This window comes from Tachyglossus aculeatus, chromosome 1 (genome assembly GCF_015852505.1).
Source record: "Tachyglossus aculeatus isolate mTacAcu1 chromosome 1, mTacAcu1.pri, whole genome shotgun sequence".
Lineage (NCBI taxonomy): Eukaryota > Metazoa > Chordata > Mammalia > Monotremata > Tachyglossidae > Tachyglossus > Tachyglossus aculeatus.
Window position 1 is genome coordinate 135,431,055 of NC_052066.1, and position 26,384 is coordinate 135,457,438.

Sequence of the window (26,384 nt, forward strand, 5' to 3'; positions counted from 1 at the left end):
CCATCTAAAACAGATATATGTCACTAGCCCATGACCCATCTTCAATAGGCCAAAGAGTCCCCACTTAAGGTGTCTGCAGGCACATTCATCCACTCTTCAACTGATGCAGAAGAGCTGAATCCCTAGATGGGCTCAGAATCTACTAAGCCCTCTCAGCATCCTCCAGATGCAATATGATCCAGGGCTGAGACAGATCTCCAGCCCTGTCCCTAGACCTGGCCTGTAACTGGCGCAGGTGCTGGGTGTTCAACCTGCTGCTGCCACCTCTCTCAGGTTCCTTCTTCTCCTTACCAAGTCCCTTGGAAAGCTTACCCACCACCTTTAAATCCTGGCTTCCCTGTCAACTCCCCCTTTCCCTTCAGCTGCTCTGCAGCTCCCTCTTTCCTAGGTCATCTTTGCCAATCTCTCCTCTGCACTATACGCACCCCTGCCATCCTGGCTGCTACAGGCTAACAGCCTAATGTCTTTCCCCCAAATCCTCATCCAACTCCCCCAAGCAGTTTTTGCCCCTATACTGTCCCTAGCTCCCCATGCCCTCTCAGCCTCACCCCCCAAAGCAAGGACAGCTCCTCCAACCCCTGCTACATCCTTTTCCATGTCCTAGGTCCCCAATGGAGGAAGACCAGCTTCCATCACATCCTCCTGAGCAGTGTTTGGAGGATGCAGGAGGGTTGGATATGACACCAATGAGACTTTATTCTTTCCCAAAGGGATGGGAAGAGAGCATGCAGAAATATGGTATCTTCTACCAAGACAAGCTTGTTTTCGACTCTAAACTAATGAGTCTTGCCCTGGGGTGATGGTGGATGTGGCTGGCTGAGATTCTAATCTATATGCTGTCAAAGCAGATTGAGTAGCCTCTTACTCTCTGCTGTTCTATCATTTCCAATATCCACTTCCATTTTCCATAACACACAATGAAATGTCCACACAAAGCGTCTGTCGTTGTGGAGGCTGCACGTCCCAGCTTAAAGGCCGTTATAGGTTAAAAGCAGTCTCCTTCCTCCACATCTTTGGCAAACACAAAGACTGAAGCTCCTTTAATTTTGAGTGCAAAGGAAGACGGCTTCCTGAATAAATGACATCTCATCCAAAAGGCCTCGGATTGACACAATAATACGTGGCTGAATCGATTAAAATTTGTTTTTGGAAAGAAACACTGCTTATTTTTTTTAAGGATCTTATTTCTTTAGGAGAGCATGCAAAATCACTTCATAAATACTACACAAATGTTCCAATTGGATTTTGCTGAAGTAAACACAGTATGGAATGGGAAGCCATACTGCTTTATGTATGGCATTCTGGTTTCTTTTATCAGGCTCCAAAACTTCACTTGTTCTATGCAGTCTTTTCTTTCAAAATGGAATCCCAATTAAGTTGGCTGAATTTGCAGTACTGCTTTCCCTCACTCACTGTGAGGTTTTAGTTGCAGAAATGTTCTTGGTTTGGTAACACTAGGGGCTTGTGGGACATACGGATTTGGTGCCCTGTAGAGGCTTTGGTCCCATTAGATAAAATTCTTGAACATTTTGAATCAAAAATACAGATTTTTAAGCTTGCACCAAAAATGTTAAATATACGTGCAGTGTATAAAACCATTTTTATTTACCCATAAACACTGTTTTTGCACAAATATAAACTGCTCTAGAAAAATTAAAATAATCAGATTATTAAACTAGTCTTAATAAACTCCCCTCTTTTCCTTTCTTCCAACTTTGATCATTCATTTTGCAATTTAGAGACAATTAAAAACCACTATATAATGAAATTGGGAGAAGAAACACGAGGCAATGTAAATGGATCTTAACAGCATGAAGTACACTGTGAGATGGAGAGTGAAGCATGTCTGGCCCTCGCCAAGGGGCCCTACGGGGAGAAAGTGCACAGGAGACCGGAAGGCCTGGCGGCAGGATGATGACTGGCCACAGAAAACTGTAGTGAAGCCAAACTGTACCATTTCTGTGAGCCAAAGTGCTTCACACCATATTAAGTGTGGAAATCCAAAACTGGGGTTGGAAAAATCTGTGGGGAGAAAGCTGTATAAACAAAACTTTGTGAAATTCAATTTGTTTCGAAGTTTAAAAGCAATACTGTTGCTATGCAGAATCTTAGCAGCCCAACCCTGATGGGATAGCTCTCACCATCAGCGCTAGCAAACTTCTTCAAGTCCCCCCACCTTCTAGCTGCAGTTACAATGAACTGCTTGCTTTTCCCTGGAGCTCACCAGAAACCACTAACTTTCCAAGTGGGAGGAGCTCCCTGGCACAAGGGGGATCCCTTTTGCTCCAAACCACATTCAAAGCTTCTACTTCAGCTGTGGTTTCGGATCTGCGAATCCCTTCCCGCTCAAACTGCCTAAATCAGTGCCACGTGTGTTGCCAAGGCAAATTTAATTTAAAATAAAGATAGACGCCACCCACTGTGGGGGTGAGGGTGGGATGTGGATTGGGGGAGAAAGGGGAACCACACCAAGAATCCAAAACTCCAGTGGGGCTTAACTGTTTTCTCCCCAGAGCTTTCTACTTATTGCAGATGAGCCTAACCAATTAGAATCAGCCTCTGTAGGTCCCCACTTCTGCCAACTTCCAAAATTGATGCATCTTCAGTAGGCAAGTAAAGCATCGGAAATCCTGGGGGAAATAAGGCAGACCCCATAAAGGAACATACTCCTTCAACTGCCCATCCCAACCTCTCTCCCACCTGCCCAAGAGAATGATAGGGGGCTTGGTAAGGCTGTACTAGGCAACAGAACAGGAACCGTGGTGGGACAGAATGTCACAGAAGTTATCAAGGGCACGGTCCCTGGCAGAGCACTGTGCCAGAGCCACATCCTGAGTCTGGGGCACTTCCCAGGAAGGCATGATGGCCTACCCCTCTGGCCCACACTCTAAAGGCTCCCTTGGAGGATTCATTTACTCACATGGCTTCAACTACCACCTCTACATGGATGATTCCCAAATCTACATCTCCAGCCCAATGACCACCTCTATGCGGATGTTTCCCACATCTACATCTCCTGCCCTGATCTCTCTCCCTCTCTGCAGTCTCACATTTCCCCCTGCCAAGATATCTCCACTTGGATGTTCCCCCACCGTCACCTCATACTTGACATTTATAAAAACAGAACTCCTTATCTTCCCATCCAAACCATGTCCTTCCCCTGACTTTCCCATCACTGTAGACAGCACCACCACCCTTCCTGTTTCACAAACCCATAATCTCAGCATTTTCCCTGACTCTTCTCTCTCATTCAACTCACATATTCAATCCATCACTAAATACCGTCAGTTCAACCTTCACAATGTTGCTAAATTCCACCCTTTTCTCCCCATCCAAACTGCTATCATGTTAATCCAAGCTTTTACCCTACCTGGCCTTGATTACTTTAGAAGCCTCCTTGTTGCCCTCCCAACCCCTTGTCTCTTCCCACTCCAGTCCATACTTCACTCTGCTGTCCCACATCACTTTTCTACAAAAAGGTTCAGGCCATGTTTCCCCATTCCTCAAGAACCTTCTGTGGTAGCCCATCCACCGCCGCATCAAATAAAAACTCCTTACCATCAGCTTTAAAGGACTCAATCTCCTTGCCCCGCTCCTAACTTACCTTACTATTCTCCTACTAAATCCAGCCCACACATTTCACTCTTCTAAAGCTAACCTTCTCACTGTACCTCAACCTTGTCTGTACCGCTGGTGACCTCACCCACATCCTGCTGCCTCTGGCTTGGAATGCCCTCCCTCTTCATATCTGACAATTACTCTCCCCCACCTTCAAAGCCTTATTGAAGGCACATCTCCAAGGGGCCCTCTCGGAGTAAACCTTCTTTTCCCTTTCTTCTGCACCCTTCTATGTCGCCCTGACTTGCTCCCTGCATTTAGCCCATCGAGCCCCACAGCACTTATTTACACATGTGTAATTTTATTTATTTATATTGTCTGTCTCCCCCCTAGACTGTATGCTTATTGTAGGAAGGGAATGTCTGTCATACTGTACTCTCCCAAGTGTTTAGTGCCGTTCTACACACAGAAAGCACTCTAGCAATACAATTGACTCAATGACACAATGGAGAAGCAGCGTGGCTCAGTGGAAAGAGCACGGGCTTTGGGATCAGAGGTCATGGGTTCAAATCCTGGCTCCACCAATTGTCAGCTGTGTGACTCTGGGCAAGTCATTTAACTTCTCTGTGCCTCAGTTACCTCATCTGTAAAATGGGGATTAAAACTGTGAGCCCCCCATGGGACACACCCCATGCTTGCAAGCTAAGTTTGTACGCTTACACACTAAGGGCTTTTAACCATCCCAGCACTTAGAACAGTGCTTTACACATATTAAGCGCTTAAAAAATACCATTAAAAAAATTGACAATAAATTCCAAATTTATTAATGAAGCAGTTGAAGGGGGACAGGGGCAGGGACGGAAGACAGGATGGTGAGGATTCCTCCTCTTTTCAAGAACTAGGATTAGCTACTTTGTTTTACATTATCATCTTGGTCAGTTAACTTAGTAATTTCTTGTTTTGTAAAGGCACACCCCACAGTACAGTCGCAATGTGTTCCTTGAAAGCATGGGTCATCACTGAATGGATATATTTTGGGGGTACATTACATTTTACAAATGAAATCAACAAGTAGCAGCATGGCCAAGTGGAAAGAGTACAGGACCTGGTTCTAATCCACTCTCTGCTACTAGCCTTCTGTGTGACCTCGGACTTGTCACTTATCTGAGACAGTTTCTGCCCCTTCTATCCAACCTCAGCTATGTTGCCTCCCTCCCGAGACGCCAGCCAATGTGGACAAGCTAGGCTTCAAGTCTGCATTCAGGAGAGGAGGGAAAAAGAAAGTACAGAGAAGGAACTGAATTCCCAGCAGTAACTGGATGTAATGTTAGGTGGAGCTTTCAGTCCTGGACTAAATCAGTAATTAGTGCATGATGGCTTAGTACAGTGCTCTGCTTCAGTCTATACTTCACTCTGCTACCCAGATTATCTTTCTAGAGAAACGCTCTGGGCATGTCATCCCCCTCCTCAAAAATCTCCAGTGGTTGCCTATCAACCTTCGCATGAAACAAAAACTCCTCACTATTGGCTTCACAGCTGTCCATCACTTTGCCTCCTCCTACCTCACCTCCCTTCTCTCCTTCTACAGCCCAGCTCGCACACTCCGCTCCTCTGCCGCTAACCTCCTCACTGACTGCGGCTCATTCTCACCTGTCCCGCTGTCGACCTTTGGCCGACATCCTACCTCTGGTCTGGAATGCCCTCCCTCCTCCTGCCAAACTAGTACTTCCCCCCTTCAAAGCCCTACTGAAAGCTAACCTCCTCCAGGAGGCCTTCCCAGACTGAGCCCCTCTTTTCCTCTGCTCCTTCTCCCCTCCCCATTGCCCCTACTCCCTCCCTCTGCTCTACCCCCCTCCCCACCCCACAACACTTGTGCATATATGTACGTATTTATTATTCCATTTATTTTATTAATGATGTGCATATATTTATAATTTTATTTATTTATATTGATGCTATTGATGCCTGTCCACTTGTTTCGTTTTGTTGTCTGTCTACCCCCTTCAAGACTGTGAGCCCATTGTTGGGTAGGGATTGCCTCTGTTGTTGAATTGTACTTTCCAAATGCTTAGTACAGTGCTCTGCACACAGTAAGCACTCAAAAAATACAATTCCCTGGATTTTATGGATTGTGGCTGTTCAGAATTAAGGCTTCACTTGAGTTTAACCTTTATCATTCTAAATGTGTTTACCCAGACTTAGGTTGAGAGAGCCCTGTGGGGCAAGGATCATATCTAATCTTCTTACCTTGTAATAATAATGATGGTATTTGTTAAGTCATACACTGTTTTAAGTGCAGTAATTACTCCCACCGCTTCCCATCTACTAAGTGCTTATAAGTACCATTGCTACTACTACCACTTCTGTAGGCCATGCATTTGGGCTTTAGGGTGGTACATAATAATAATACTTATGGCATTTGTTAAGCACTTACTATGTGCCAAGCACTGTTCTAAGCCTGGGGCAGGCACAAGGTAATCAGGCTGCCCCATGTAGGGCTCAGTCTTAATCTCCATTTTACAGATGAGGTAACTGAAGCACAGAGAAGTTAAGTGGCTTGCCCAAGGTCACACAGCAGACTAGTGACAGAGCTGGAATTAGAACTCAGGTCCCCTAACTCCGAAGCCCAGGCTTTTTCCACTAAGCCCCGCTACTACATGATTACAGATGTATCAAGTGAATCAAAAATTTGCAGCACGCCCCACACTAATAAGCTCATCCATTCAAATCTAACCTTTCCGCTTTAGAGATGGAATCATGCCGCCAGCCTGATGCTTCCCAAAAGTCAAATGAGCTTCCAAGTGGTGCCTTATTGTTTGCAAGATTTCTGAATAACAAAGGTTCATTTTCGGGGAAGGGGTGCCTAGCAGGGAGCATTCTCATGGGAGGGAAAGATCTGACAAACATAAAGCAAATGAGGTTTCTGGGCATGCAGCCGGATAAGAAAATTCCATTCATCCTAAAACAGTAAGCTATGCCGCAATTCAGCCATCTAGTTTGATCAGCATGCATTTCAAGCACTAAATGAATATCAGTGGTGCATTTGTGGATAGTTCAATGCATACAAAATTACAAGTTACCTGACTTTTCTAAATTCCCAAGCAGCTACCAATTAAGAAAACAAGAGATGTTCATTCATTTGGCTATGAATGCTCATGAATAACTCTATTAAACTCACACACATAATACAAAAACCACTATGTGAAGCAGACACTGGCATCCCCTACCTCACTTATCCCCAATGTTTATATATACTCGCAATGACACCTATGGCCCATGAAGTCATTTTTACCTTAAAAAATGACTTTATGATATGATCTTTAAAAGCAAAGCATTGAGCATTCTTACTGACAATTGTTGAAAGTTTGTTTGCGAGGAGCGAGTTGAAATGATAAGCATTTCAGCCCAGACCTTGCATCTGTACCGTCATGAAATGAGAAAATTCACCAGTAATGGAATGATCTGACTAGACAGTCACATTTGAAGAGCAAGCCAAAGCTAACTCTCTCTCTCTCTCTCTCTCTCTCTCTCTCTCACTAGATACACACATACACACAAAAAAAACCCCACCAAACAAAAAAACCCCACATACATTTTACACATCCACAGCTCTCCTGGACAGAAAGCCCAAAATGGGGAAAGATCACAGTGACCACTCTGATGCCACATGAGGCCAGAAGCCTCTCTCTATGGCTTGGTGTTTTTTTCTTCTCTGGTCAGAGTAGACCATTCTAGTTTTTCCCGGTTTGCCAGGGTCAAGCATAAAAAACTAATTATAGTCTCAGTACATGTCCCTGAATTTAGAGTTAACATAGGCATAAGCACCAGGGAAAAGACTCATTTTTTAAAAAACTGAAGTTGCTCTGCCAGGCTTTGAAGAAAACCCACATGGATCACAGTTCTCAGGAAGATTTGCTTTGGAGCTATGAAAAGGAGCCAAAATCCTTAGTAGAGTTACACCAAAAGTTTCTAAAAGACAGACCAAAAAAAAAAAAAAATGCTTCAAAAGAAGTTTCCTCTTCTTTGTTTTAGCTATATGGCGTCATAAGCAGAGACACGAAAAGGTCAGCAGACATTCCCAAGCTTATTATTATCATTTTTTATTATTACTACTACCAATAACAATAATAACTGTGGCATTTCCTAAGCATCCTAAGCATGTGACAATCAATGTCTAAGCACTGGGGTAGATACAAAGATAGGTCAGACCCAGTCCCTGTCCCACATAAGGGGTCACAATCTAAGTAAGAGACAAAAGGTATTATTGGGAGGGGGAAAGGACAGTGGGGGGAAAGAAGAGGAAATGGAAGTTTATTTAGCATATGTCACAAAAACAAAATGGTCCTGGAGGGGAGAAGGTCATCCCGAGTCAAACTGCTATTCAAGTCCAGAACTCTACCTTTGACAGTTGCACCAAAGGATGTTTGGAGACACAGTGAAAATAAATGCCCTTTCTTGACATCCAACTGCATGGTTCAGGAAGGACCTCCTCACATCCCTAATGTTGCCAACCCTTTGGGAACTCTCATCCCTGAATTTATCCACCCAACTTCTTGAACCTCTTGATATTTGCTGCCTGCACAAATTATCATGTGTCAAATTTCATATGCTTAACACCCAAAGGTTGAAGAAGAAGTGTTTCCTTTTGTGTGATTTGAACCTACCATTATCAATTTTCAAAAAGAGTGGTCCCACGTCTCTCTGGGGTGGTATTTGGTAACCAAAGCTTTTTTAAAAAACCCTCATTTACTACCAATTTCCTGTATTTTAAAACGGTTCTCCCTCTGGTACTGTCATCCTCCTGGAAGATTTACAATGACCATCCTCTAAACATGCAGATGACCCACCACTTCAACAACTATACAATCAATGTCAACTTCCAACACTTGTGAATTTTCCACTGTTCAGGGTGAAAAGAGTTTTATAAATTTACACAAGCAAAATAAAAGCTTTCCTTCTCGACACAGCTTCAAGTCTTCACACAAGAAACAGCCTAAATTCAAATGTGCCTTAAATACGTTAGCCTCTTCCCTCCCTATTTTTCTCCCCTCCTTTTCATTTCCCCTCTCTCCTATTAATCAATCAATTAATGGTATTTATTGAGTTCTTACTGTGGGCAGAGCACTGTAGTAAGCACTTGGACGACTACAATACAAGAGAGCTGGTAGATACGATCACTGCACTAAAGAAGATTAAAGATTTAAGGGAAATGTAAGAGTGGCATTCAGTAGCATAAATATGGCCATACAGGAGATCCCCCTTTAGACTGTAAACTCCTCAAGGGAAGGGACCACTTAATTATTACTAATGAATTGATGGTCCACGGTTGATTTAGGGCCATAAACCAGCATGAGGTCAGAAAGGAAGAAGCAAAGGTAGACTAGGACCCAGGAAGCACCACCTTGATTTAGGTGGTCAAAAATGCAAAGCTACCAGTTATGTGGAGAAAGAAGGCACATAAAAGATAATGCCTCCACTTCACTACCTTCTACAAATGTGACAATTAAGTTTACTAGTCATGCTGCTTGTGAGCAGTACTTCATTTAGAAAGCGCATTTAAAACAGACTATTTCACAGCTGTAAAATACCGCTTGACTGTTGTAGAAGAAAAGATCATGATGGATTTTCTATGGTATTTGGAGACTACCACAACTTTAAAATTGCCCTTTTTCTATTCATTATTGCTAAGACCATAGAAATTAAGACAACAAAGCACACAAAGCAATTTTCTACAGCAACTAAACCAGCTTTCAATTATTCAGAGCTGATTATCCATCTTGTGAATAACCCCATTGATTTTCTTCACCCCCACATTCTTCTTCTCCCTCCTGCTGTTACCTTTCAGCTGTTTCATAGCCCTAGAACCTTCACCAGATAATTGGCAGGACCAGACAGAGGATGTGAAACTCAAATGAGCCCAAATTCCTCTTTGTTAAAATTCAGATGTACAGAGACATTTGAAGATATGACTATGAGACACTTGGATTATCTTGAGATTTCTATTCTCTATGTTTTTCCTGAACTCAGTTGGAATAGGTAATCACTCAATCATACTTTTTGAACCCTTATGGTGTGCACAGCACTGTGCTAAAAGCTTAGGAATTTCTTTTCATTTTTTTTGTTCGTTTTTAATGGTATTTGTTAAATGTTTGCTATGTGCCAGGCACTGTACAGACACTATGGGAGATAAAGGCGAATCAGGTTGGACACAGTCCATGTCCCCCGTGGAGTCCACAGTCTTAATCCCTATTTTACAAATGAGGTAACTGAGGCACAGAGAAGTTAAGTGACTTGCCCAAGGTCTCACAGCAGACAAATGGTGGAGCTGGGGTTAAAACCCAGGTCCTCTAACTCCCTGACCTATGCTCTTTACACAAAGCCACGCTATTTCTGAGTTGAATAATGCTCTTTGTGGACAGGGAATGTGTCTGTTATATTGTTGTGCTGTACTTTCCCAAACGCTTAGTACAGTGCCCTGCACACAGTGAGTGCTCAATAAATATGACTGATTGCTGAGTTGAGAGTTCACAGAACTATGATATGCCTTGATTGCTATCATAAAATGGCACATCTCTGATTTTCTAGACATTAGCCAGGAAGATTAGACAATCTCTCCCACCATCCAACTGAAAACAGGATCATTTCTTTAAAATCCTTGAGATGAGCCAGAGAAAAAGTGTTGGAAGCGTTAGTAAATGCTTACTAAATACCATTATTATTATTAGTAGTAGTAGTAAAGGAAATTTATGACGAACAATTTTGACTTCTAATTTTTTTGTGGTGGAAGAGTTAGGGCCCTTAGGAAAGTAAGAATAAAATGGACGTTTGAAAGTAAACTGGTCCCAGGTACAGGTAGGTGGCAAGTTGTTTTAATTACCCACACAACTGCTTTCCCTCCAGGCTTAACACTTTGTGGCAAACTAAACAATAATAATAATAATAATGATATTTGTTTCATGCCATGCACTGAGGTAAACATAAGATAATCACATCAAACACCACCCCTTTTCTACACAGGGCATACAGTCTAAGATATAAACACAGCAGAGAGAGAGCAGGTTTTTAACTTCCATTTTACATATGAGGAAACTGAAGCCTGGAGGAGTTAAGTGCCTTGCCCATGGTGGCAGAGCTGGGATTAGAATCCAGGTCTTCACACTCCCAATTCTCTGCTTTTTCCACTAGAAAGCTGAGTTATGTGTTTACACAATGGATGTAGCCACAGTTTTTCCCTCTGTCTGATTATGGCAGCTACAAAGAAAAAGGGCAAGCTTCTGATACTGCCAATCCCTTCATTCAGTCAAGAGAAGGAGGGAGGAGAAAACGATGACAAGTTTTAGTCAGAAGCTTCCAAATTTTGTCCTTGCTGATATTTAGAATCATTTTCTACAAATGTATTGTAATTAACAATGCTGGCTCTATTACAGACAACTAGGGTTTTGTTTGTGTGCACACCATATATATAGGAGGAAGAAATGTATGAAAACTAAGAGTACTTCAATAACTCTCAGTTATGGTGCTACCTCAACATTATCAAAGTCCCTTTCCCAAAGGACAAAAACTATCCAATGAGTAGAGGTTTGAAGGGAATAATTCATTTTATAAGCATTCTACCTCTTAGTCTACTGTTACCTTCCTAGTATTTCAGTTCTCCCACCCATCCACTCTAAAGCATGTACCTCTTTTGGTAAATGTTGTAATTTGTTTCTGTCTGCATTCAAGTTGCTCAGCTTCTTCAGCTTCCCAATGCTCTTCGGTAATGTCTGGTTAAATGAAAAATAATTAGAAAACATGGATTAACAGTCCCATCAATATCAGGCTTGTTAGCCAGCCAGCATTTGTAACTGCCATCTGGAGATGTTCTTCAGATAGCCTGAGACACAGGGCTCCCTTCTAGATCCAAAGCTCCAGACTGAAAAGCAGCATGCCCTAGTTTTGTTGTCATTCTCCCCTTTCCAGACTGTGAGCCTGTTGTTGGGTAGGGACCATCTCTATATGTTGCCGGCTCGTACTTCCCAAGCACTTAGTACAGTGCTCTGCACACAGTAAGCGCTCTATAAATACGATTGAAAGAATGAATGAATAAATGAGCCTTGGAGTCAGAAGGACTTGAGTTCTAATCTGGCTTCGCCACTTGTCTGCTGGGTAACTTAGGCAAGTTACTTCACATCTCAGGGCCTCAGGTACCTCATCTGTAAAATGGGGATTAAGACTGTGAGCCCCATGTGACACAGGGACTTAATCTGTTTTCCATTATAAGAGTTTTCCCTCCCCCATTCTTCCCCAAATAGAGATCCCCTCTGCATCTAGACTCCTTAGTATACAACAGAGCATCCAGTGGGTGCACAATGTTAACTAAATAAAAGAGGCTCCATTACTATTATTATTTATGGTATTTGTTAAGCATTTACTATGTGCCAGGCACTGTTCTAAGCACTGGGGTGGATACAAGCAAATCAGGTTGGACAGAATCCCTGTCCCACGTGGAGCTCTCAGTCCCAATCCCCATTCTACAGAAGAGGTAACTGAAGCGCAAAGAAGTAAAGTGACTTGTCCAAGGTCATACAGCAGACAAGTTAGAAACTATGACCTTCTGCTTCCCTTACCCACGCTCTATGCACTAGGCCATGCAGCTTCTCTTTGAGCTTCACTGTATACTCCCAAGCACTTAACACAGTACTCTGCACACAACAGGTACTCTAAAAATACTGATTATGAGGGTGATGGACAAATAGGCTCTTATAAGTCAGTCTTTCTCTTATGCTAATGATGAGACTGTCTGACTAAAATACACACTGAGGCAGCCTATTCTACATTCCTTCTCTTCCACCAATATAGAACTATACTCTATCCGGGACAATATGACACAAGTAAAGTTTAGTTAGGGCTCATCTACTTTCAGCAGGAACTTTGAGGAGTTCTAATGGTGGTTCAGGTCCTTACTAATGAGTACCATATCATGTCCCCTGAATTTCCACAATCCTGTCTAACTCTGGAGTCACTTAAATCCATGTGAACAACTTCAGTGCCATGCTGAGATAGATGAAAAGTAAACATGTTGAACAAAATTATTGTGAGGTGGGACAGGCTGAAGACCAAGAAGTGGGACTTATGGTCAGAATGTTCAGAGAAAAAGGAAATAAAAAGAAACATACTGTAGCCAAAACAGCCTTTTCCCAATCTTCCTGGACTGTAAGCTACCAATAGGGAAGGCAGGCCTCACTTACCAGAAGTTGGTTTTCTGTAAGAACTAGTTCAGTAAGGTTTTCACATTCTCCAACGGCTTCTGTCAACTTGATTAGCCTATTTTGATCAACTTTTAAGATAGACAGCTTCTTTAACCTTCCTGTAAGAGAAAGCAATAACTTCATCTGTTCCAGAACTATAGCTCCTCAGACACTGGGTATCTGGTTCTTAGATTTTTTTTTTGTTTTAGGGAGGTGATATTTGTCCTGGGTTTTCCTAATTATGAAACTGCACAGTTAATTAATTTGCCAATGGGTGCAAGAAGATACAAAATAATATTTATTAAAAGAGATAAAGCCACCTGACAAGAGGAATAATATTTTAGAAGATGGGTTTTTTTACACTGTCCACAGTTAGCACATTCTGGTTCTCCTGGGCCCAGGGAACTGAGATATTGGTAATACCTCAAGGAGCATTGAAAGATGGTTATCTTTGATTTAGCTAGTTATATTTCATTCAGTTACATCAACCAACCTACTTTCAGAAAACAACATCAAAGAGAACTGCAATTTCTATGCGGTATGGTACAGGGCGCTAGAAAATCATCTCTCAAGGGTTAGTGGTACAGTGGAATCCCTAATACAGAATGTCTCTTTTAGGAGCAACAGTTCTTGCTGAAGGAGCGGACTTCCAAATAAAATTGCCCCTGGAAGAAGTAGGGACTGTTTCCAGAGAGACTGGAAGCTGATCACTGCCTTCAGAAGGCCCTAAGCCCTGTCTGGGAGCCTTTCAAGAGGCAAGGGATACAACTTCATTGGCTCTAATCCTGAACAGTAGACCTCAGCAGAAATCTACAGCAAACACGGCAGCAACTTAGAGACTATTTTCCTGAAAAGGGGGATTTCTGGTGGAGCAGAATTCTGGAAAAAGTGAGATATTTCTATGGGGTACTCACTTTGGGGTGAAAGGTGACATTTGCCAGGGCAATTGGTAAAACAATGAAAAATGAGAATGCGTAAACCATAACATGTTGTCCTCATGCTCATTCTACTGCACCCTAATTACTACTGATGTCAATAGAATATACTTATATGCATGAAATATGAGCCCAAGTTCAAAATTCACCCTACAATTTCAAAGTTGAGAGCTCAGTTTCAAGTCCAAGTTCAAAATTCAACCTACAATTTTGGGTTGCCCACTGAAATCCAAAGGAGAAATATATACATATATATATTTCTATTTATACATTAAAGGATAGGATAGGCAGAATTAAAATCATGCTCAGTGATATGGGGGAAGCGTGTAAAGCTCTGGAAAATGGTGGCCAGAGATACACCTTAATACAGTTCCGTCCTTGTATCTGGGAATTTCAGATATTTCTCAGTTCAAAGCAAAGACTAAGAAAGTGAACGATAGAAAACGAATGCAGTTACTTACCTATGCCATCAGGTATGATCTCCAGTAAATTCTGAGAAATGACTAAATCCGTTAATGATGTTAAGCCACTTATCTCTTCAGGCAGCCTCTCCAACTTATTTTCAGAGACATCTAAGCATAACAGACTTTTCAGGTTTCCTATTTCCTATATTAATGTCATAAAAAAACAAGAGTAACATAACTTCCAAAGCAATTCCAGAGAAACCCTTAAAACTGGCCCTACTTGGAAACAGGAACATCTTTCTAAATTCTGGAGAACACTTAGTATGATGATGACATAAGAGATTCCGCAAAAGCCTTCATTCAACTATAAGCTTGATAGCTCACAAGTTGAATAAATCAACCTTAGGGAATATGTCAATTATGAGCAGCATTTCTGCAGTGAATAGAAACAGGTAATACAATACCATTTTCTTCATTCTTCTATGTAGGGGTTCTAAAAAGCTATCCAGTTACATATAGCACTCAACTGACCCCAATCAATTCATGGGTACTCTGAAGAATCACAAAATAAAAATTGTTTATTTTGAAAATTGAGACTGGTACCCAATAGCCTTTTATTTCGTTGAAGTGAAAATAAGAGAGACACTGCCAAAAGCAATTGGGACTGGGGGTGGGGGGGAGACTATCATAAGAACAAACTGACTGGTTGCAAATAGGTCATGTAGTCAATAGGTCATATAGTGGAATAGACCCTTGATTCCAATCTGTCAGTCTAAGGAAATTTTTTCTACAGAAATTTCCTATCCTCCCATGCCTTTATCCTTATAACATACTCTGTGCCCCTTTCCCCCTTGCTGTCCATCAAATAAATCTACATTCATTCCTTCAACCCCAGAATAGTCCCTATACTGCCTCAGCTTTTAGTTCTACAGCCAACCTCATGCAATACTCTTCTCCTCCCTCCCAATTCTTTCCTTGCCCCTTCCTCCCTCCCTCCTTTCCTTCCCAGTATTTTCTGGTCCAGTGAACTGTAAAACAGTCTCCAGACTCAAACTGGGGCAACTCATGATTATGGTTACAATGATGGGACTCCGATTTGCATCCTCAACCCAACACATTATAAACACAGCTAAACCAAATAAAAGACCAGCTGTGTTTTTAATGCTGAAAGCACAACACCTACAGTATGAGAATAAACTAAACAGTCCTAAACTAAAACTGGGATAGGGTCTATAGCAAATCACAAAGCTCAATCAAGGCGTTGGGGAAAACAAGGTGATAGCAGGCCAAGAAACAGCATTGAGTACTCGGCTAAAAATCGCTTCAAACTAGTAAAAAGCCCAATTATTTTAGCCTGCTGTGCCTGTTCACCAGATGGAACAGCCAGCTTGCTTCAGTTCCAAAATATAACTGGCACGTAGAAATCTGTGCAAGATTCAACCCCATCTGGGACACAATTCTTACGTTCAGTATTAAAAAAGTAAAAAAAAGAGCAAAACACCACACGCCAGATAAGATATCCACAATATTGATGAGAGAAAATGTTCAATAAAAGCTTTTAGCCTTGTTTTCCATCAATTATTACAGGAATGTGGTGACCAATAACTAAGTAAAATTACTTCAGACCATTTGGCCAAGATAAAGTGCTCCATAAATGCATAATGACAATAATAGCAGAACTCAGACTGTACACATCTGTTAGGCTTAAAGCAGACTGTGAATGTGGACATGGGTGACAGGCCCTCTGTTTCACAATTAACAGTTTCAACTACCAATGGGGAGGGCGCATTGAGCTTTTCATTTTGCTACATATAAATCTCGACTATTAAATGCACACAAATGCAGCATGTTTGTTTTATTGTGTGGCTCAATCATTCGCATTTACTGAGACCTTACTGTGTGAAAAGCTAGGTACTAAGTGCTTGGGAGAATACAACATAAAAGAGATGGAAACATGTTCCCTGCACACAACGAGGCTCATTCATTCCAGCTCAGTTCGGTAGGGCCTACTTTCAACTACCCCAAGAAAAACGCATACATGAGTGGTAATAATAATAATAATAATAATGATGGCATTTATTAAGCACTTACTATGTGCAAAGCACTGTTCTAAGTGCTGGGGAATTTACAAGGTGATCAGGTTGTCCCACGTGGGGCTCACAGTCTTAATCCCATTTTACAGAGCAGGTAACTGAGGCCCAAAGAAGTGAAGTGACTTGACCAAAGTCACACAGCTGACAAGTGGCAGAGCCGGGATTTGAACCGAGGACCTCTGACTTCAAAGTCCGGGCTCTTTCCCCTGAGCCACGCTGTGTGAGATGGTTGTTATTACTTACCTGAGGTAATTCAGCCAGCTGATTTCCATCCAACCAGAGATCCTTAAGATGTAGAAGTGCTCCAATAGTTTCTGGCTAGAAATAGTTAAAATAAGGTTAGGGTCACAAGTTTCCCAGTGATCTTTTTACTTCTAACTCTGATTAGGCTTCTCACTTCCCTTCTCAGAGTCAATCCTGGTCATCCAGAAGAGGGGAGGAAGCTGAGGCTCTGCTTGCAGTCTCCCATATGCTCCCGGCGTACACTGCTCTGCTGTCTCCCCTTCCTTCCTGGTTGGCCTAGGGTTGCTAGCATTGGTTTGGTTGTGTACAGTCCGGGACAACCTTAGACTCTGTCCCGCCTGAAGATGCTGTCAGACAAGGCCAAGGGAGGGGGAAGCCTTTCAGCTGGGCACCAGTGACTGTCCCACCTTCCTACAAGATGGTGCCACTCCTGGGAGTCCTGCCTGCTGAGAGGGCCACGGCCTTCTAGAGCAGGGAGCCCTGGGCCATTAAGTAGGGTCAATTGAGGTAAGACTGAACCACAGAGGGGTCAATGGAGCCCTGCCCCATTGCATTCCTAAGAGCCTGCTGAGACATCAATCCTGCAGAATGCACGCTGAGTAAGGGATGAAGCAACATATAGCTGCCTTTAGGGCTCAAGAGGACACAAAATGAATGGACAAGGTAACAGGCAATAGACATATATATTAGGCCCTGTAGGTGCTGAACTGGATATAAAGATACATTCTCAAATATCCTTGGTACCAACTATTTTTAAGAGCCCAAATAAGTTTCCCAGATTCCTTTCCACAGGTTATATTTTTGAAACTAAATACCTAGTCCCCTCATATAATAATAGTAATATCTTGAATTTGTATAGGACTTTCATTTTTCCAGAGTGTTTTCAAATCAATTTGTCTCATTTTATCCTCAGTACTCTGAAGTAGAGCGGGGAGGTATATTATCCCCATTTCACAGATGAGAAAATTGAAACATTGAGCAATTAAGTGGCATGCCCAAGGTTACTCAGATGACTAGTAGCAAATGTGGGTTTGGAATATGTGTCTCAACACTCCTAGACCCATGCTCTTAATGATAGGCCAAGATGCCTCCTTAAACCACATGCCGCTTCCAGAGTGGTTTTTAAAATTTCTTCAACTTATTCAAATCCCGCTTCCTGTCACCAGCTGTCAGTCCCCCACCTCCCTGAGAATTCCTCCTGAGAATTTCCATCCTCTCCTCTAGTCTTTCCCAATTAGGGCTGAAGAGAATGAGGTTCAAATGGAACTTCCTTCTTAAAACACTTACCAAATGATAGATCTCATTGTTTCCTAAATCAAGTTCCTCTAATCTCTGAAGCTGGGTGAGTGATCTGGAAACAGAAAAGTACTACGTGAGGTCATCCTACCCAAAGGATACGGTGGTTTGTTTTTATACAAATTTAAAAGTGTTCAGCTCCAACTGTCTCATCTAAACTGACCCTGTCAGGGCACCATTTTGAGGATGGGATGAATAATTTCAGCTCTGCGAGGCTGCCTGAGGCAAGGGAATTGGAAGCACAGTGAAACCCCTTCTGTCCTATTATACAACTGCTGTGCCCCACCCAACCCCATGTCCCTGAATCATGCCTCAGCCCAACTTCATAATACGAGAGAATCAAGTCACAATAAACCCGTGCCTCAAATGTCAATGCACTGGTTCCTCAGAAACAGGGCAATGATTACTGTGAGGCAATATGGCGGCAGGAGAGGACCCAAAGTCCAGGGAGCCTTTCACAGTGTATTGTGGCGACCACTGATACTTCAATTAGCCAGTGGTGGAACAAACCATCGGACTGACCTCTAATACTCTACAGTGATTAGAGGGAAGGAAGCTGGTGTGAAGTACATTTGAAAAGCTACCCATTTGGCTATGGGCTCGGCAGAGGAATCCCTGATATGTCCAATACAGGCTAGAGTGATAACCTCGTTAGAAAGAACAAAGATGCCGCTGTAACATGTGGCTCTGAAACTTGTTATAATAAGTGTTCAAATCATGCAAGACAAGCCTTTATTTTGGACCTGAATCAACCATCATGAGGAGAGAGTTTTTCCGAATTACCTGGCAGATGCGCTCTTCACACAATACTCCCTCTCCCCCAGTCCCCTAGAAACTCACTCTGGCAAGTATGTAAGCAGGTTCTCTCGCAGTTCCAGGGAAGCCAGGTTATAGAGGCTGGAACAGGAAAAAGATGAAAAATTCATCCATATCGGCTTCACATGTAGTTGTATAAAACAGATTATTGACTGTGTGACATCCTGGAAGGAAGTTAACACCTTGAAATTTGCAATTTAGTTCACCCAATCCAAATATCACCTAAGTAAACAACTCACACCTGCTAAAAATGTTTCTTACCCACTACCCATTAGAACAGTCATTCAGGGGTAGGGTTTGAAACACAGCATGCGAGTGTTGGGCCTTCAAAGCCATTTCTTAAAACTCTCAAGATGGAATAATTCTGTCACACTAAAATAATTACTTTTATCCCACAGGATTTAATGTGCTTTGTATATATTGTCTCACACTCCCAATTCTCCTACAGCATGGGGATTGGGTTCTTGCCAAACTTTGCTTTTAGGAGAAATTCATGCTGTACGATTCACCCAGTATCTACTGACTCTGCAGTGCTCTTCTGGCAGGCAGATACCTACTACCAGGAAAGCATTCCTTAATTCAGCTGCCACACTCAATATAAAATGCATAGTGAAAAATACACATTCTGCCACAAGTGAGTGTATTTCTGAAAAGCATTCCTTCATGATAGCCATTAGGAGTAACCCCCATTTGAAACAGCTGGAAAATGATGTTAAGTGACAACCAAAATCACAACCAAGGAAGGAGCACAGCTTGGAACAGATGCCAAAATTCTCCACGCCCAAGAAATGTTTTCTCTGGTAGACCACGCTGCCCCAGCAAGAAAATTGGAAACAAAATAGTGTGTGGATTTTTCTCTGCTATCCCTCTTGGGGTTAGGTAACATGAAATTTCTATTGGGCTTTTGTCACTGAAGAGCTACACAAATACAAAGTGGTAGTGTCAGAAAGGCACAAATTATTAGAATGCACAACCTGCACAGAAAGGCACATGCTGGCATAAGGGAGAGCATGCTTCTAAGCTTTTCAGTTATGCCATAAACCAGGCTTTTGCTAATATCACCATAGTAACAGTCACATTTTTTTCAGGGTTTTATTTATGAGTGAACAGAACACAAGGAGTCAGACATTATCCCAACACTATAATCTGCCTTAATCCTCCAAACTCTCCTTTCCCAGGGCAAAATATAAACCAGATATTGTACCAGCAAATAGCAGAGGCTCCAAATGAAAAAATGCACTTGACATGAGGGAACAAGATTTCAAAGTATTTTAAACTTCAGCTTCACCAAAAATAAACCTATTGAAGAGAATCTCCATTCAGAGAAATGTGCCAACTCAGAATCCCTTTCCCCAGGTTCAAGCTGAATCATGTTCTAGGAAAGTTAATGAATGTACAGTCACTAGCACCAAGAAATAAAATCCTTTAATAATCACAGTTGCTTCAGACATAACACCTTGCCTAGGACAAACTCCCAACATAAAATAATATGAACAAATGCTAACCCTGAGGCTAACCAGACTACAGCCAAGCTTTCTTTTAGATTACATCTGGTTTCAAAAAATAGTTCAATACACGCAGCCTAACACACAAACTCCCAAATATCCTTTAGCCCTACCTGTACTTTACTGAAGTGTCTATCTCCCCAGATAGACTGTAAGCCCCCTGAGGGCAGGATTCATGCCTTCTAACTCTTTTTTTACTCTCCTAAGCCTGCATATATATAATATTACCCTAGAGGTTCAAACACTCAGTCTGCCTTGGTCTGGTCCAAGGTCACAAGCCACTTAACTTCTCTGTGTCAGTTACCTCATATGTAAAATGGGGTTTAGGACTGTGTCCCCATGTCAGTCAGTCAATCCAGTATACTGAGTGCTTACTGTTTGCAGAGCACTGTACTAAGCACTTGGGAGAGTATACCATACAACACGTGCTGCCTAGAATTCCTCAACAACAACTCTCTCCTCGACCCCCTCCAGTCTGGCTTCCGTCCCCTTCATTCCACGGAAACTGCGCTCTCAAAGGTCACCAATGACCTCCTGCTTGCCAAATCCAACGGCTCATACTCTGTCCTAATCCTCCTCGACCTCTCAGCTGCCTTTGACACTGTGGACCACCCCCTTCTCTTCAACACGCTATCTGACCTTGGCTTCACAGACTCCGTCCTCTCCTGGTTCTCCTCTCATCTCTCCGGTCGTTCTTTTTCAGTCTCTTTTGCAGGCTCCTCCTCCCCCTCCCATCCTCTTACTGTGGGGGTTCCCCAAGGTTCAGTGCTTGGTCCCCTTCTGTTCTCAATTTACACTCACTCCCTTGGTGACCTCATTCGCTCCCACGGCTTCAACTATCATCTCTACACTGATGACACCCAGATCTACATCTCTGCCCCTGCTCTCTCCCCCTCCCTCCAGGCTCGCATCTCCTCCTGCCTTCAGGACATCTCCATCTGGATGTCCGCCCGCCACCTAAAGCTCAACATGTCGAAGACTGAGCTCCTTGTCTTCCCTCCCAAACCTTGTCCTCTCCCTGACTTTCCCATCTCTGTTGACTGCACTACCATCCTTCCCGTCTCACAAGCCCGCAACCTTGGTGTCATCCTCGACTCCGCTCTCTCATTCACCCCTCACATCCAAGCCGTCACCAAAACCTGCCGGTCTCAGCTCCGCAACATTGCCAAGATCCGCCCTTTCCTCTCCATCCAAACCGCTACCCTGCTCATTCAAGCTCTCATCCTATCCCGTCTGGACTACTGCACTAGCCTTCTCTCTGATCTCCCATCCTCGTGTCTCTCTCCACTTCAATCCATACTTCATGCTGCTGCCCGGATTATCTTTGTCCAGAAACGCTCTGGACATATTACTCCCCTCCTCAAAAACCTCCAATGGCTACCGATCAATCTGCGCATCAGGCAGAAACTCCTCACCCTGGGCTTCAAGGCTCTCCATCACCTCGCCCCCTCCTACCTCACCTCCCTTCTCTCCTTCTACTGCCCAGCCCGCACCCTCCGCTCCTCCACCACTAATCTCCTCACTGTACCTCGCTCTCGCCTGTCCCGCCATCGACCCCCAGCCCACGTCATCCCCTGGGCCTGGAATGCCCTCCCTCTGCCCATCCGCCAAGCTAGCTCTCTTCCTCCCTTCAAGGCCCTGCTGAGAGCTCACCTCCTCCAGGAGGCCTTCCCAGACTGAGCCCCTTCTTTCCTCTCCCCCTCGTCCCCCTCTCCATCCCCCCATCTTACCTCCTTCCCTTCCCCACAGCACCTGTATATATGTATATATGGTTGTACATATTTATTACTCTATTTATTTATTTATTTATTTTACTTGTACATTTCTATCCTACTTATTTTATTTTGTTGGTATGTTTGGTTCTGTTCTCTGTCTCCCCCTTTTAGACTGTGAGCCCACTGTTGGGCAGGGACTGTCTCTATGTGATGCCAATTTGTACTTCCCAAGCGCTTAGTACAGTGCTCTGCACATAGTAAGCGCTCAATAAATACGATTGATTGATTGATTGATTTCCACTAGGCTACAATGTCTAGGAGGCAAAGGTGTTGGATGTGCTCATTATGAGTCAGTGTTTCAGACATCACGACTGACAATCATTCTTCTACCTGACCACAATGCCCTCAACCTGTCTGCTCTCCCACACACCTCCTCCCCACAAATCTGTGCTGTTCTCTGATAGAGACTTCTGATGTTTTGACCCCATCCAATTTTCTCAAGTCATGCCCGGTTTACCCTCCATACCCAAACTACTTTCCCTTGACCAAACTGACACCCTGAACACCAACCTCCCTACTGAATAATTCACTTGCTCCCTTATCCCTTTGTCGATCTTGTATCACTAATCCACAGCCTTGGATCACCTACATAGTCTGCCTCCTTCACACCTGTACATGAGCCACAGAGCGCTGCTGGCAGAAATCTAGAACCCACCTTGACCACTTCAAGTTTATCCTTGTGTGCTTTAACTCTGCCTTCTCCTCTGCCCGGCAAAATTATTTCTTCATCCTCATCGACAGCCATGCCCATTGCCCTCCCCAGCTGTTCTGTTCGTTTAACTCCCTCCTCAAACCCTGTCTCCCCACCTTCCCCATCTCTAGCCCCTAAAGACCTGGCTACCTACTTCACTGAGAAAATTGAAACTATCAGGCATGATCTCCCTAAACTATCGCTTGCTAACCCCTTCTTCAACTCTCCCATCAGGATCTTAATAGATCTCCTGCCTTCTCTAAAATCCACCCCTCCTCCTATGCATCTGAACACATTCCTTCACACCTTATCAAAACACTTGCCCCTCCCTTCTTCCATCCCTGACTGCCATCTTCCACTGTTACTCCACAGAAACCACCCTCTCAGAGGTCACGAGTTATCTCCTTCTTTCCAAATACAATGGCCTCTATTACATTTTCATCCTCCTAGACCTCTTAGTTGTCTTCAACACAGTTAACTATCCAACTTTAGCTTTACTGACATTGTCCTCTCCTGGGGCACCTCCTATCTCTCTGGCCAGTCATTCTCAATCTCTTTCACGGGCTCTTCCTCTGCCTCCCACCCACTGTAGGTGTCCCTCAAGTTTCAGTTCTGGGATCCCTTCTATTCTTCATCTACACCCACTTCCTTGAAGAACACATTCACTCACATGGCTTTAACTATCACCTCTATGCGGATGATTCCTAAATCTACATCTCCAGCTCTGCTCTCTCTCCATCCCTGCAGCCTCGCATTTTCTCCTACCTTCAAAACAACTCTACTTGGACATCCTGCCATCTCAAACTTAACATGTCCAAAATAGAACCTCTTATCTTCCCACCCAAACACTGTCCTCCACATGATTTTCCCCTCACTATAGACAGCACTACTATCCTTCCCATCTCACAAGCCCATAACCTTGGCATTATCCTTGACTCGTCTCTCTCATTCAACGCACATTAAATTTACCACTAAATCCTTTGGGTTCAACCTTCACAACATCCTAAAATTCACCCTTTCCTCTCCATTCAAACTGCTACCATATTAATCCAAGCAATTATCCTGGTCCACCTTGATTACTGTATCAGCCTCCTTGCCGACCTCCCTGCCTCCTGTCTCTCCCCACTCCAGTCCATACTTCACTCTGCAGGCCTTATTTTTCTACAAGAATGTTCAGTCTATGTTTTCCTCCTCCTCAAGAACCTCCAGTGATCGCCTATCCACCTCGGCATCAAACAGAAACCCCTTACCATCAGCTTTAAAGCACTTAATCACCTTGCCCCTTCCTACTTCACCTCGCTACTCTCCTAGTACAACCCAGCCCACACACTTCAATCCTCTAATGGCAACCTTCTCACTGTACCTCAATTTCGTCAATCTCACTGTCAACCTCTCGCCCACGTCCTGCCTTCTTCCTCATATCTCACAATTACTCTTCCCCTCCTTCAAAGCCTTATAGAAGCACATCTCCTCCAAGAAGCCTTCCCTGACTAGGCCCTCATTTCCTCTTCTCCCACTCCCTTCTGCATTTGGATTTGCACCCTTTATTCACCCTTCCCTCAGCCCTCCAGCACTTATGAACATATCCATAATTTATTCATTTATATTAATGTCTGTCTCTCCCTCTACACTGTGAGCTTGTTGTGGACAGGGAACATGACTACCAATTCTGTAGTACTGTACTCTTCCAAGCACTTAGTACAGTGCTCTTCATACAGTAAGCGCCCGAAAAATAATCTTCTGAGACTAATGACTAATGACTAATGATCTTCTGAGATCAGAGGAAACACGTTTTTGCCAAAAGGTTATTCCCAACCTGAGCCACCCACTTCTCCCTGTTACTTTGGCCAGACTACATGTGGCAGTACTGATGTCATAACACAAATCTGGCAATCCTGACATCATAACACAAACCCTATCTTTTTGGCTAGGTCCCATCCAAAGAGGAAAACTCAAGAGGTTTGCAGATGACCAAAAAAAAAAAAATTAATTCTTATACAAAACCAAGCTGGATGGGGTACAGTTGCCAAAATCTGATCAATAATGAAACTAATCCTATTTTAAAGATTAATTTTTCAACTGAGGCGTTTACATGTGGGGGTGAAGCCAATGGCCAAATTTAGTGCAAGATTCCTAAGTGGAACCAAGAAACTGGGCTAAAATGCCCCAGAAAGACCATTACACCCTCCCTTACCCCTCAGAAGTTTCCCCTAGAAAGAAACAAAATAGAGCTTCACAGAAGTCTTCGTGGCACCTACCACCTTTAATACTGCCTAGTTTTGTTAAAAGCCACATAGATATTACATTAAAAATTTGTCACCAGCTAGACCATAAACCAAACTATTTTTAGAGGTTCTATTTCCGGGATTAATGAAGTGGGTATTTTAAACGAACTCACAGCTGTTTCTCTCTATGTTTAAAAGCTCTTTCAATCCTGTTGGATATTGCTTTTCCACTTAGCAGGCCAAGAAACACTGGGGAATTTGGGGTAAAAAAAAATGCTGAGTGGACCAAAACAACTAGTGATTCAAAAAAGCTTACTATGCTGTAAATGGAAGCACTAATAGTCTAAATGATCTCCATAAGGCAACACTGAAAGGTTTTTTGTGAATGATAGGGCTTTATTTTTACATCAGGAATCATTTTGCTCATAATTAATCAACTAGTTACTATAATTTAACAGTTGAGACATAGATGTTACAAATTTCAAATTTCCCTGCTTTTTCCTTTAAAGAAACCTTGCTGTATAACTTTCAGAAATGAAGTTCTTTCCTACACTTATTTTTAGAAGCCAAATATAGATTTTTCCTGAAAATTGTAGGCTCTGGAAGAATTTTACTATATATCATTTACCTTTGCACATCAATCAATGGTATATGCTGAGTGCTTACTGTGTGCAGAGCACTTAATACTGTGTACTAAGCACTTGGGAGACACACAGCAGACACAGTCCCTGCCCACAATGAGCATACAATGTACAGGGAGACAGAGACATTAATATAAATAAATTACAGATATGTACATAAGAGCTGTGAGGTTGGGGCAGGGAATGAATAAAGGGAGAAAGGTTGGTGAGAAAGGGAATGGAAGAAAAGGAAAACAGGGCTTAGTCAGGGGAGGACTCTTGGAGGAAATGTCCCTTCAAAGCCTTTGAAGTGGAGGAGAGTAATTGTCTGATAGATATGAAGAGGAAGGGCATTCCAGGTGAGAGGACATGGGCGAGAGGTCAGCGGCGAGACAGACCAGATTGAGGTACAATGAGAAGGTTAGCAGAGGAGTGAAGTGTGTGGGCTCAGTCAATCAATCAATCATATTTATTGAGCGTTTACTGTGTGCAGAGCACTGTATTAAGTGCTTGGGAAGTACAAGTTGGCAACATGTAGAGACAGTCCCTACCCAACAGAGGGCTCACAGTCTAAAAGACTCGATTGTAGTAGTAGAGTACAACTCAACAGAGTTGTTGGATACTCTTCCTACCCACAGTGAGCTTACATTCCAGAGGGGGAGAAAGACATTAATATAACTAATTTATAATATATAATTTATAGATATGTACATAAGCGCTGTGTGGCCAAGGGTCAGGGCAAATGTCAAAAGCCCAAAGGTCACAGATCCAAGAACACAGATGCTGAAGGGAGAGGGCGATGAGGAAAAGAGGGTTTAACTGAGGAAGGGCTCTTGGAGAAGATACATCCTCAAGGCTTTGAAGGTAGGGAGAGTGGTGGTCTGGCACATATTGATGGGGAGGGAATTCCAAACCAGAGGGAGGATGTAGAAACGGGGTCAATGCTAAGATAGATGTGATCGGGGCACAGTGAGCACGTTGGCGCTAGAAAAGTTG

At 43.0% G+C, this 26,384-nt stretch overlaps 1 protein-coding gene across 1 annotated transcript in view; it reads right to left on the reverse strand.

The window, feature by feature from the left end:
• The window catches only part of LRRC1 (leucine rich repeat containing 1), a 169,653-nt gene that overhangs the window by 23,454 nt on the left and 119,815 nt on the right, over positions 1-26,384 (reverse strand). Inside the window, exons 5-10 of the mRNA XM_038750569.1 lie at positions 18,597-18,653; positions 17,748-17,811; positions 16,461-16,535; positions 14,182-14,326; positions 12,786-12,904; positions 11,238-11,321 (exon numbers count right to left, since the gene is read on the reverse strand). Of these exons, the coding sequence (XP_038606497.1) occupies positions 11,238-11,321; positions 12,786-12,904; positions 14,182-14,326; positions 16,461-16,535; positions 17,748-17,811; positions 18,597-18,653 (544 nt within the window). The remainder of the gene's footprint in view (positions 1-11,237; positions 11,322-12,785; positions 12,905-14,181; positions 14,327-16,460; positions 16,536-17,747; positions 17,812-18,596; positions 18,654-26,384) is intronic.